Consider the following 13,914-nt stretch of genomic DNA (forward strand, 5'->3'; position numbering starts at 1 on the left):
CACTAAGTGAGATCTTAAAAGTCATCAATCACCACAATAGGGGAAAAAAAAACCTTTTGCAACTATGTATGGGGAAAGATGTTAACTAGACATACTTTAGGGATCATCATGCAATATATACAAATAACAAATCATTATGTTGTATACCTAAAACCAATATCATGTTACATGTCAATTATACCTCAATTAAAAAAAAAGGATATGGGAGGAGCGTTGTTACATAGGTATTTAACTATAGATTACTGTACTTTCTTTAGGAAATTATTATTTTCTTTTAAATCACAGGTCTTTGTTTCTTCTAAATGGTTCATGTTACATTATTCCATAATAACTTATTAAAATATCCTAATTAGGAATATCAATATATTTATTCTACGCCTTGCCTTATACACTCTTACTACTTATAGTAGCTTCCTAATTACTAGATTATCACAATATATAGTTGTGGATTCTGCACATGGCTCTGCGGGGAGTCCAATTAAAGTTACTTTGATCACATCTTCAGTCTTAGAACAGAAGCTTCCTCCTTCCCTAGTCAATTGTGAAGTGTTATCTGTGTCTATTTTTCTTCCTCATTCTTTTCATAATTCATTCTCTACAGAGACTATTCTCTATTGCTTCTTATTTGTCTTCTTAGTGTCAATATTATTCTGAAAGGATTTTAGTTGGGCAGAAAATAAGAAAATGGTCTGAGGCTCTATATATTGCAGGTACAGTTTCCAATCTGCTTTGCTTTACTCAGTAAGAAATGGTATAAAAAAAACTTCTCCTAACCTCTATACAAAACCATTTTACAAGTTTGTGGGCAACATTATAAATTTTCCTTACAGTTCCTATTTTCATACATTTCATCATACCAAAATCTTGCTATCAAAACTTTATTTCTGCTACATTGAGTCCCTTAATATTACTGCTTATTAAAACAATAGTTATAAAATATATTAAAATAGTCTTATAAAGTATTTTAACTCCTTTTAAAGCTGCTAAAAAAAGTGTTAACTTGAAATACATTATTAATCTTAGTTTTACTCAATTTCTATACTGGAAAAAACTGTGGAAAGTTGGCTGCAGAAAGATTTCAGGGTTTTTGCTATTTTATGTTCAAAATTACAGTGAAAAGAAATCATAAGACAATGACAGCTTACCTTGAAATGGGATCTTAACATACTTTGTTGTGAACTAAAGGAAATATAAAAAAGCAAAAAATGAGTTACCACTCAATATAAGTTACTATTCAAAATTTTCAGTTCTTTTTCTTTCTCAAACCACAAGCATGTATTCAAAGTCTATACTAAAAACTCTCAAGGGGTGCCTGGCTTGCTCAGTCCATAGAGCATGCAACTCTTGATCTTGGGGTTGTGAGTTCGAGCCCCATGTTAGGTGTAGAAATAAATTTAAATTTTATTTTAAAATAAAATCTTCAAAAAAAAGTGCTCAAGCCTTTTTATCAATAAACCAAGAAAATGTCTCACTGTAAAGACTTAGTTGGAGTTTTTTTGGTAAAGACCTAATTTTACAGAAGAACCCTGTGCATATAATTTAACTCTCAATATACTCATTTATAAAAACCAGTAAGACTTTATATTGTTTTTCAAAAATGTTTCCTGAATATTTATGGAAGAAATAAGACAAAGTCCCAAGAAAATGCCAAGTGAACCCCAAGGTGTCAGTGACTTTGGTAAATAAACCACAAAACAGGGTTTGATTCTTGGCATTGTTGACATTCCCACCATTCATCTTTCCATGTTACAAATTCCCTTCTGACTGAAGATGCAGCAAAGTTTTTGTTCTTTCTGTTCCTTCTGTGCCAGAACACTTATTTTCTCTAGGAATGTTCTGTATACATCTGACCTTAAGTGTTGCTTTTATAACAAACTCTCAAGGTCATGGAGCACCTAAAATCTTAAATGTTCCATCTAAAATAGGCTCTTAAATTCATTTTTCCATTAATATCAAATGAATTCATGGCTATTTATTTATTCTTCAGTTAGGTTTCTCTTTTGATCAATACATTTATGAAACTGTTTACCAAATCAGAGGTATAGTCTGTGAGCACAAAACAAAATTAAAAACGATGTTGGTACATGGGTACCTAAATTAACTACCAACAGAATTCCAAATAAGTAGAAAACAATGTCCACTGAAGTCACAGGTTTATTGTGACTCATTTTTCTAATTTAAAAATTATTTCATATTGTAGTTTCACAAATATAAAATTGGTATTTCAGAATCTAAATCAGCCACTAAAGCAAAATTCAGGCAAAAGGCCATATGAATTAAAAGCTGAGCTTGGGGTTCAAATCCTGTCTCTACTACTTATACAAACAGTAAGTAGGTAAATTTAGGTTACTTACTGAACCTCTGTCAGCTTTAGATAAGAGTCTTAATCAAAAGGAACTACTATCATTAGGCACTACCATATGATTAAGTATATTATCTAATTTAATTTAGTCAAATACACCTTATCATTCTGTCACTTTCACACAACTGCTTTATATATTTGGTGTATATTTTCCCTTGCCAAATTCTGACATATTTCACCAGGTCTTTAATCTCATAAAATATATCTGAGCAAATGTAAATAATTAGTTACAGAAAATGAATATAAGGATTTTGCTTTTGAGATTTTATAGACATTACTACAAAATTATGAACTAGAAGTAGTGAATCTATGTATCTTGGCCTCTACTTTGTCATTATTCTCTCATTCTTCCACAATAAGCACTCTTGTCCTTTATCGAATCTTTCAGCATGGCAAGGATCTGATAATCATTTATACCTTTGTATGATGACTAAGCCAACACGTAACCTCTCCCAAAAGCAAAGCCCTATTCCCAGCAAAAATTTAATCCCCAGTTGGGAAAATAAGACAGATATTTTTGTGAGAGTTAAGATAAACCCAGTTCTCTGAAATCATACCATACCTATTTTATAACTTCTTACAATAGCTAGTACAGTTCTCTAACACAATGTGTATTTAATAAACATTTGTCCTACTATCAACAAAGCTGAGAAACAAAAAATGAAGTGTTCACATCTATTGCAACATTCTCTACATTAAAAAAATAATAGTAGTAAAGGTCCAACTATAAGAAAATGAGCTCTAATTTATGTAAATAGTTTCCCAATATAGATATTTTTCTAGTTTAGCCAAAATGTAACTATCATGAGAGTGAGAACAGTATCTCCAGTTAATCTACAACACATTAGTAGAGACTCATTAAACATCTGGAAAATGACTGAGTTTAGTTCTCTTATTTACTCCCCCACAAAAAAGTTCTTTAATTTCTAAGTTACAAAGCATTATGAACTGTGTCTGAAAAAATATATAAAAAGTCTTTTGAATCTTTGAAAGTTTTAAGACTTTTACCTTTTTCTTTCCCCATTTCATGTTATTCATTATTTTTAAATTTTAAAATTGCTTATGCTCTCTCCTTACTAACATACTGTTTTAATATTTACAGAATTCCTCTCAGCCTTTCTTCATATACATATATTTTACCTGTATATATTTGCTTTGATTTACTAAATCACTTCCCTTTAATTAGACAATTAAGTTTTTATTTCAACTAGAAGTGTTCCAACAAAGGTGAAACAAATTTTAAAAACCTACTTTATGATATTTATTGAATATTTGCACTCCCCTACTACTTGTAATGGCAAATACTGGGACAACCAAAATGTTCCAACAGTCAGGAATTAAGAACGACCCAAATACCCCAAAATAGATACATGAACTAACTTAGCATAATAATGGTTAAGTTATAAAAGAGCATATATGTCATATACTTTTTTTTTTTTTTTGACAGAGAGGCAGTGAGAGAGGGAACACAAGCAGGGGGAGTGGGAGAGGGAGAAGCAGGCTTCCCGCGGAGCAGGGAGCCCGACGCGGGGCTCGATCCCAGGACCCTGAGATCATGACCTGAGCCGAAGGCAGACGCTTAACGACTGAGCCACCCAGGCGCCCCTATGTCATATACTTTTGATTTAAACATATATGTGCATCTAATATGAAAAATATGGAATGATATACACTGTAGAATTAATGTCAAATGTTTCTGGATAAGTAAGATTACAGATATTCTTTAAATTGTTTCTTAAAATAAAATAGTTTCTTTACTCATTATACTTTTTTGTTTGGTCTTATTTTTTTGCCCATAACAAGTCCACCTAACTATAATACACAATTAATATATTAACTAATGAAAACCCATTGCTGAATGTTTATGTTGGATTTTCCTCCCCTACTAAATTATCATATATTTATATTATCCAATTTTTTACCATTACAAACAACTCAACAGAAAAAAAATGATTAAACTCAATTTAAAATAAAAAAGTAGGGCGCCTGGGTGGCTCAGTTGGTTAAGCGACTGCCTTCGGCTCAGGTCATGATCCTGGAGTCCCTGGATCGAGTCCCGCATCGGGCTCCCTGCTCCGCGGGGAGCCTGCTTCTCCCTCTGCCTCTGTCTCTCTCTCTCTCTCTGTCTCTCATGAATAAATAAATAAAATCTTAAAAAAAAAATAAATAAATAAAAAATAAAATAAAAAAGTAAAATGGGAGGGGCAGGGGGGAAAGATTATAAAAAATGAATGAAATTCCTTAAAGAAAAAAACTGTAAAATCATCCCAGGCATGCCAAAATCATTAATATTTAAAAACTACTGATCAGAGAATATTAAACAAAATTGTTCTTGTGTTTTCAATCAAAGCAATTTTAACTATATCACAAGCTACCACTATTTGTAGATTCCAGATTTTGCTAGATTTATACATGAAATTAGGCCGTAATCCTGCAGAGTCACCAAGTAAACATCTACTTTATGTCTTAAATCATATGCTGTCTTCTCTGTGAAGTCTTCCTGGATTCCTCCAGACATATATTCCCATATGCACCCTTCTTGTATTTCCATTTTGCATTTTATTATAATGTAAATTATGTGTCTGTCTTTTCCATCAGACTACAAGTTCCATGAAAGGAGAGAGTGTGTCTTACGATTTTATTTTTCCCTACCCTACCCCTAACACAGTTATTAATAAAACTTTTGGGAGAATATGTGAGTTATATCTGACATGGCCAATGCAATTCAACTAACATTTGAAGTGCCTATTTAGGATCGAACCATTTATGGAAGGTGTGAAAGCAAATAAAAGCAGGGCTTTTCACCACAAGATACTTAAAGGCTAATGGAGAGGTTTAGGCAAAAATATAAACAATTATAAACCCACAGAATAAATCTTACAACAGATGTACAAAGTGCTATAAGTACACAGTAAAGGGAGAAGTTACTTCTGGCTAGAAAGGAGAGATCAGGAAAGGTTTCCTAGAAGAGGATATATTTCAGATAAGCCTTAAAAGATGGTTAGAATTTTAACAGGCAGAAATAGTAAGAAAATATAGAGAACTGAGTAAAATCCAGTCTAGGAACTACTCCTGGAGATCTTTAAAGAAATTTAGGTATTTGAAGAATTCAGTTTACAATCTAAACCAGCAAAATAAGATCTCTTCTTTTTGCTCTCAACTATTCCCTGAATAAAAATGGACTTTACCACCAAGTAAGTTTAAGAGCCCAAAGAATATCAGTACTACATGTGATCTTTTTTCATACATGATCTTCATTAGAATAGTCAGATCAAAGATATAATTTTAGGATATCCCCTGTGATTTTAGGATTCCCCCCTAATTAAAGACATGTCTCAAAGTAGGTATAATGACATATTCAAAGTGTCCCATATAAAATTAATCTCAATTCTACTGTCATTTGTATTTAAAAAAAAGAATCTGTAAATGCCTTGTCCTTAATCCAAAACTGAAAAAACAAAAACACAAACAAATTAAATATACTTACTGTAACACAACCTTTAGAAGCTCCTTTTATTTTACCAATATAAACAGAAGTAAATATAAAATCCAGTTGTAGATCCATCTCATTACTAGGTATAATACAGGAAATGTTTTCCATGACAGGATTATATGGACATAATTCAGATGAAGCCTAACAAGGAATAAATTATAAAATGCATATAACCCTGAGTATTACACAAATGCTGACAATGATTTTCAAAGTCAAATATTTCTTTAAATTGCTATTAATGAATTTGTGAAGGATTTTATACTGTTCTTATTGTGAAGAAATAGTTACTAGATTTGTTTTTCTTAAAAAGCGTATGATTTACCTTGAGAAAATTACTCTTAATAGTTGAATCTTAAATTAATTACATAGGCCTAAGCTCTAGAAATATATCTTCCTCTGCATCAAAGCCATGATTTCAAATTTAATATTCCCTAATAGGTTTTATTCATTTTTAGCTCAACAGAAATAAATTAAGATTTATACAGTACCTTAGTTTAAAATGAGTTTCTAAATACATTATCTCTTTTAATCACCACAACCACCCTGTGAGGTAGTTTGGGGTTTTTTTTTTCCATTTCATAAGTAAAACCGATAGATATTTGGATTGGTTAAGTGACTTGCCGAAGGTCATGAAATTAGTTGAAGCAAAGTTAAGTCAAATCCAGGTTTCTATCCCCAGGTCAAGGGTTATTTCAACCACATAAAATTGCTTCATAAACCAAGATGATGCTCTTAGGTAATGCGCTTGAAGGCATATAAGTGCCTAAGAACCATCTCCTCTATCAAATCTGTTTTACTCTATGTCCTATGTCTGAAAATAGCCAACTCGTTACCTAAAACTTCAAAAATCATACCACTTCCACTCAAACACTACTGAACTCATGCTTTTAAATTAAAATACACTACCAAGAAGTATTAGCAGCAGTTGTTTCCTACATCTCTTCTGAATTTTAAACTGCTTTCAAATGACTTTTTCAACTATACATTTGCCTAGCCTTTGTACATTATTCCTCTTTAACCCTAACATCACTAACAACCAAATAAATTACCACTAGAGCAACTATGCATGTGTACTCACTCTCCTTCTACCTCTAGAAAACGTGATTAATCCTCATCTGAAACATATGTAGTACTCATTATTCTTAACCCAGTTCACAATGCCATTTATCTACTTTATAAAAAATCTTTATCATTCTCATCTTTTATTGCTCACTCTAATATTCTTCTTATCCCTTAAAGTATAAGTAACAAATCAACTACAGGGATTCTAATCAGTCAGACAAATAACTGTGTGTGTTTTAAGTGATAAAATCAGAAGATGGGATAAAAAGAATTTCTTATTGGGGCCTCATATTTTGCAAAGACTAAACTAAGTGCCTCCTAAAAATGGCCAACCCTTGTTTCTCATAACTTCATTTAAAACTGGAAACAAGGAAAGGTGTGGAGATGTTAAGGTATGCTGCCCTATAGATCTTAGTAGGTCTTCACATTATTTTCTGTTTAGGCTGTAATCATATTCCATCAGTTCTACAAAAAATGTTATTTTCTTATAATATGATCATTTCATACTGCATTAACAACTTATATGCTACCAAGGAAACTATAATTCATTGAGAAGTTTGAATTCATTATCAATAATGACATGGTTTTCATTACAAATACAACTAAGCCATCAAGTAAGCTACTGGCCCAATCAAGCAAAAATGGTTACTAAGATGCTAAGGTGATCTCTATATAGAGCACCAATGCAATAAAAACACCAGCAAAACAATAATCAGACCACCAGACTTTTTTACAGAACTGACCCAATTCTTCATCACACCTTAGAGAATAACAGCCTCTGACATTATTAAAAAATAAACCAACAATAGTTTTACCATAATTCTACACTGGTGGTTACTAATAATCATTTCTTTATAATAGGATAATAAGAGGCTGATAATAAGAATACTGACAATAAATGATTTGAACCTCACTTTAGAACTATACTTTTTTTTTTTTTAAAAGATTTTATTTATTTATTTGACAGAGAGAGACACAGCGAGAGAGGGAACACAAGCAGGGGGAGTGGGAGAGGGAGAAGCAGGCTTCCCGCAGAGCAGGGAGCCCGATGCGGGGCTCGATCCCAGGAACCTGGGATCATGACCTGAGCTGAAGGCAGACGCTTAACGAATGAGCCACCCAGGCACCCCTAGAACTATACTTTTTAAAGTACTATGTCAAAACACAACCGGCTGACATTAAACTGAGACACTTCCATTTATTATTTTCTGTAAGAAGGAAAAGACAAAGGACTTACCAAACTGCTAAGTTTATGACACTATTTTAAATGCTTTCATATGTTACTTCATTTAATACTCAAAATAATCTTGTGAGGTAGGTATTACCATCCTCATTTAACATCTGAGTTAACTCAGGCTTAAAGAAGTGACTTGCCCAAATGACAGAGGTCTGTAATCTCCAGAAACCATGTTCTTTTCCCTACATCATGCTGCCTTAATTGCGTGTGAGGAAAAGGAATAATTCCAAGTAGCTACACTACTAGAAGACCAGACATATAAATACCGGAAACTTTTTAATTCTAGGAAATGTTTTGATAAAGTAGTTAAATGTCCAATGAGAATCATTTTTTAAAAAAAGAAAAAAGCATTCAAGTCATAGAATATTTAGACTGAAAAAAATATAAATGACCAAAAATAAAAATAATTCTTTCACTTTAATAAAGACAATTACATTATTTCCTTCAAACTAATATGAAAATTATCTCAAAATTCAAACTAGGAACATTTGTAATTTTTATAATAATATTCTGCTTGATGAAAGAAACAGTCATTAATCAATAGCGTGTATTTCACTGTTAATTATGAGAAAGCAGAAATAATTACCTGTACAGATTCACATGTAATCAATGGTAGTTCTGACAATGCTGATTCAGAAGTACTCTCATTTTCATTAGTGATCACATGGTCTTGCTTAGGTTGTAATTTAAGAATTTCTGAACTTTTATGTTCAACAGGTCCTTCTTCATCACTGGAAACAACAACTAAAGAGGAAAAATTATTTTTTAAATGTGTCACGATAATCGCACATTGAAAAGAAAAAGAAAACTTTCTAATTCATGCAATATGCTTTTAATAATCCCATGAAAATTTAATCTAACTTTGTCCAACTTAGAAACTGGACTATCATTATCTGATTTATACTAGTTATATACAATATTTCCCTATCAGTGCTATTATTTATCAGTTACCTGCAACCTTACCTTCTGGAGGATGAAGACATTTAAAAATGGATACAGTCATGAGAACTTAGGAACAAGTTCTAGCTAGAATAATAAAAATGTATTGTGCCATCACTCTAAATTGTACTTAAAAAAATTAAGTTTAAGATTAAAATTAAAAAAAATAAATTGTAGTTGTCTCCAGGAGGAAGCAGTGGATGCCTGAGAAGATGTGGGAGACTATTCCCTGTGTATCCTTTAAAACCTTTTTTGTACCATATGAGTGTATCAAATACTTGAACATTAATTAAGTCAAAATTAATGACAATATATAGCACTTAAAATCCACACTTCAGCGTCATCAACCAAAATGTCAATAATAATGGTCCTTCCAGAATCCTTTTAAAAACTACTGAGATGAGGGACTCCTGGGTGGCTCAGTTGGTTCAGTGCCCAACTATTGGTTTTGGCTCAGGTCATGATCTTTTGGGTCATGGTATCGAGCCCCTCAGTGGCCTCCATGCTCAGTGGGGAGTCTGCTTTAAGATTCTCTCCCTCTGCCCCTCCCCCAACGTGTGGGCACACACGCGTACAAGCATGCTCTCTCTCTCTAAAATAAATAAATCTTTAAAAAAAAAAAACTACTGGGATGAATTACAGCTCACAATTCTAAAAACAAAAACCAAAAAACCCTGCTTTCAAGTAATCTATTGTTTACCTAAATCATTATTACAAAATTTATGAACAAAGTCCCAAAACCCCAAGTTTTCTTTTTCTAAAATTAATATATTCCACAGTGATGTCATAACCAGCTATTGCCTCAGCAAAATTTGAGAGGAGAAACAGAACAACTAAGTAAAGCAGAGAAAATTAAAAAACATCATTATCCTACTGTTACTTACTTGGTTCAACTGATACCAAAGACTGGTTCCCCTCACTGTGTTCACTTAAAGCAGGCTTTTCTATTACATTCAATTCATTCTCATCCTTTTCTAGCAGGGTAGAATTCCCCACAGCATCAGTGGAAATAGAGCTCTCAAAAGTTTCAGCGGTTGAACAGTCAGAGGTACTTCTGGGAGCAGCACTCAAAGCCAACTCCTGACTACTAAGCGAGGATAGTTTAGCAATATCACTTTCTATAGGTTCAGGTGTAATTTCCTCAAGCACTTTTGAGTCTCGATGATAGTTTTCACTTGACTTTTTAAATTCAGCAGATGCTGTTGAGTCATTTTCTTGTCTTTTCTGAACATAAATGCATACAGAAAATTAGCATTAGTTAAATTTGGCTAAAGAATTTTTTTTAAGTTTAAATTCCTAAAGAAGAATATAAAAGTAAAAATATTGTATCATTTCTATAAATACAGGGATAGAAAACTACACAATTATACTGTATTACTCTTGCTAGGGTCTCCCAAGTAAAAAGACAGAATTTGATCTGTCCAATCAGATACCCAAATATTTTTTTAAAAGGCTGCAATATGGAAACTCCCATATTTACAAGTGGTTCAGGTGGTTTCCCACAACCTAAGTCAACTTTAGAGTAAGAAGAAGTCTTTTTTTTACAGTTTTATTTTGTAAAAGTAATGAGGCCAAATGACGTCATGTGACTTTATTAACAAAGACAAAAAATTAAAAACTTAAAAGGATAACAATTTGAAAAAATATCAAATCAATCACTGACTTCACATCTCTATTACCGTTTAAATCTTAACCATATTTATAACTCAAAGCTACTGAAAAGTCCTAAAAGGCCTGTGAATTAAAGGAGTAAAAAATTCTCTTTACTTTTATTAACTGTACACTAAGTCTTGAAAATAGGTAGTATGTGCATGAAGTATGGTAATTCTTCACTTTCAACAGATTCCCTAAACCCAAGGTAGAGAGTCTTAAAGAAGTTGGTAAGTAAATTACTACTGATAAAAGAAATCTGGTAATAATTTTACACAGCATATGAAAAAGCAACTGACTGGACAATATGAAGAGTATTAATAATATCTGGTTAAAATAAGGGAAAATAAAAGAGAACAAGTCCAATGGATATATACCAAAGTAAGGAGTGCTATCAGAGAAGGAGCATTTTTAACTTTACTTGTTCATAAATTTTGAAATTTGTTCCAAAAGCTATATTACTAAAAAACATTTAAGTTATTTTTTAAAAATCAAACAGAGAATCAAAAAAATAGGCAAACAAAAGAAAGAAATCTAATGATAAAAGCAGACAGTTATAAGAACATCATTTGGCCACAGTAAATTCATTTTTATGATAGAATAAATTATTTCATATGATATCTAAATACCTCTACTTACTATCTGTCCTGCTGATTCATACAACGCAGAAGAAGAATTATGAGAATCAGGTAAATTACTTCTAAGCCTTTTCTTTCTCTTCCTGGGAGTCAGAGCAGGTTCCATTTTTGAATCAGAAAATATATCATCCTTATTTCTGCTCCCTTCTTCAAGATGATCACAACCTCTACTTCCACTACTGAGGTCTTAAAAAACAAGAGAAACATAAATATGGCCAAAAAGTACAGAAAGAATCCCTTTTAGAAGACCTCAAATAAACATCATCAAAATTGCTGTACAACTTCCAAACTAATCTAAAAAGAAGTTCACTGTTACATTCTCATACTGACATGGATGAATATAAAGAAATACCCTATTTTAAGTTGCATACACAAAGTAAATGTTCATTGTACAATAAATGAGAAAATATATAAAAAGAGAGTATTCTTTAGTAACCAAAGCAATGCAATCAAACTGTTTTTCCTTTTCCTATAATTACATTTGATTGTAATACAAAAAGAACGGGGAGTGTTAATAAAATTTGGAAAATTCACATTTTAAAATGTCTTGATAATTCATTGTGATTCTAGAAATTAGTCATCTTTTTAAAATTTAAGTGTTATATACATGTATGTATTTTTTTAAGTGAAAAGAGACAATAATTATGAGTATTAATCACTGCTCTTTTAAAAGGAGCCAAAGGACGCCTGGGTGGCTCAATTGGTTAAGAGTCTGCCTTCGGCTCAGGTCATGTCCTGGGATTGAGTCCCGCATCTGGCTCCTTGCTCATCAGGGAGCCTGCTTCTCCCTCTGCCTGCCACTCCCCCTGCTTGTTCTCTCTTTCTCTCTTTCTCTGACAAATAAATAAATAAAAGCTTTAAATAAATAAATAAATAAATAAAGCGAGCCAAAATATTTTACCTCAGCAGCAGACTATCATATGTGATCATTCACAAAGCTATCAATTTGGTTCAGTTTGTTTCTTCTTTTTAAAAATCAAGATCTCATTTTAAGTATCCAATAAATCTACTCCCCTACAGATAAAGAAATGTTCCCTTTTTTAAATCAACAAAGCATTATTTGAAACCCATGTCAATTACTAAAAATGCTTAGTATTTCAGTTATCAAATACATGTACCATACAAAAATACCTTCCAAAAGGTTCTACCTAACTGAAGGTTATCCTGAATTATATTGCTTTCTGAATCTACATAAGTACCAACTCAAAGTTTATGTAAACAAAATCCCAAAGCAGCTTCCTTGAATTCATAACTTACAATTCATGTAACACTTACTGGCCTGACCTCTTCATTCATTCAAAGTTCTTCAATACTACCCACCTTCTCTTCAAACTACTCTTGCCCTTACTGTTGCTTCATAGGCACCTAATAACTAACATTCATAATATCTCTTTGTCATTCCTTAAAAGGCAAGCATTGGGACAGGATTGAGGGCAAAATTCTAAGATGGTCAACGGTCTTCCAATTTCCAAAGAAAATACTCTTTACTCTATCCCCCAGAAAAATAAAATCTCCCCTAAATCATCAACATAGTATTTTGAACAGCACAATAGCTTTTTTTTTTTTTTTTGGTAACTTTGTAAACCGGAAAGGTAGTCAAATACAATTTCTACATATATGTGCTATGTCAAATTACAATTTCTAAACATAAATACTATAGCAAAAAGACTGAGGAAAGGAAAGGGGCTTGAGAAAAACCCTATTATACAGGAGTTTTCCCTCAAACAGTTTATTTACTATTCACACATCAGCCAAGACTATCTCATGGAAAACTAGAATAAATTTATTAGATAGAGCTTGCTGTTATAAATACAGGATTCTACCTACATAATATATACAATTTAATGCACAAATTTTACTAGTATATAAAATTAAAGAAGTGACAAATTCTTATAAACAAAAGAGTATTAAATATTTCCAATACAGGGGTGCCTGGGTGGCTCACACAGTACAGCATACGACTCTTGATCTCGGGGTTGTGAATTTGAGCCCCACATTGGGTACAGAAATTACTTAAAAAAAAAATCTTTAAAATATATATATATATTTCCAATATATCATTTTCATAAAAGTAAATTCCACAACACAAACTTAATGTACTACAAAAGAATGGTACACTTGGGAGTTGAATTCAGAATTCCTATTAATTTATGGGCTTATGTTAAAAAACTAGTATTGGGGGATGCCTGGGTGGCTCAGTCAGTTAAGTGTCCAACTCTTGATTTTGGCTCAGGGTCATAAGACTGAGCCCCACATCAGGCTCCACACTGGGCATGCAGCCTGCTTAAGATTCTCTCTCTTCCTCTCCCCCTACTTGCTCTCTCAAAAAAAAAAAAAAAAAATTCAGTAACAAAAGACTCTCCCTCTCCCTCTTTGCCTCCCCACCTCTTTCCCTCTCTAAAAAACAAAACAAAACAAAAACTGGTATTGGACACAATTATCCGTAAGATGGAAACATAGTGAGTTTCAATCAAGTTTCAATAGCTACTTTTCTTAAAAACATTTTATCTCTGAAGAGAACCTTCAAGGGTAC

The 13,914-nt window shown here is 32.4% G+C and overlaps 1 protein-coding gene across 6 annotated transcripts in view; it reads right to left on the minus strand.

Moving 5' to 3' along the window:
• The window catches only part of SENP7 (SUMO specific peptidase 7), a 142,199-nt gene that overhangs the window by 30,372 nt on the left and 97,913 nt on the right, over positions 1–13,914 (minus strand). For all 6 annotated transcript variants that reach the window (XM_035015287.1, XM_035015286.1, XM_035015285.1 and 3 more), the window contains 5 exons: positions 11,383–11,567; positions 9,978–10,317; positions 8,741–8,898; positions 5,850–5,996; positions 1,146–1,179 (listed from right to left, as the gene is read on the minus strand). In XM_035015287.1, the coding sequence (XP_034871178.1) occupies positions 1,146–1,179; positions 5,850–5,996; positions 8,741–8,898; positions 9,978–10,317; positions 11,383–11,567 (864 nt within the window). The remainder of the gene's footprint in view (positions 1–1,145; positions 1,180–5,849; positions 5,997–8,740; positions 8,899–9,977; positions 10,318–11,382; positions 11,568–13,914) is intronic.

This window comes from Mirounga leonina, unplaced genomic scaffold, assembly GCF_011800145.1.
Source record: "Mirounga leonina isolate KUSES-001 unplaced genomic scaffold, KU_Mleo_1.0 Mir_169, whole genome shotgun sequence".
NCBI lineage: Eukaryota > Metazoa > Chordata > Mammalia > Carnivora > Phocidae > Mirounga > Mirounga leonina.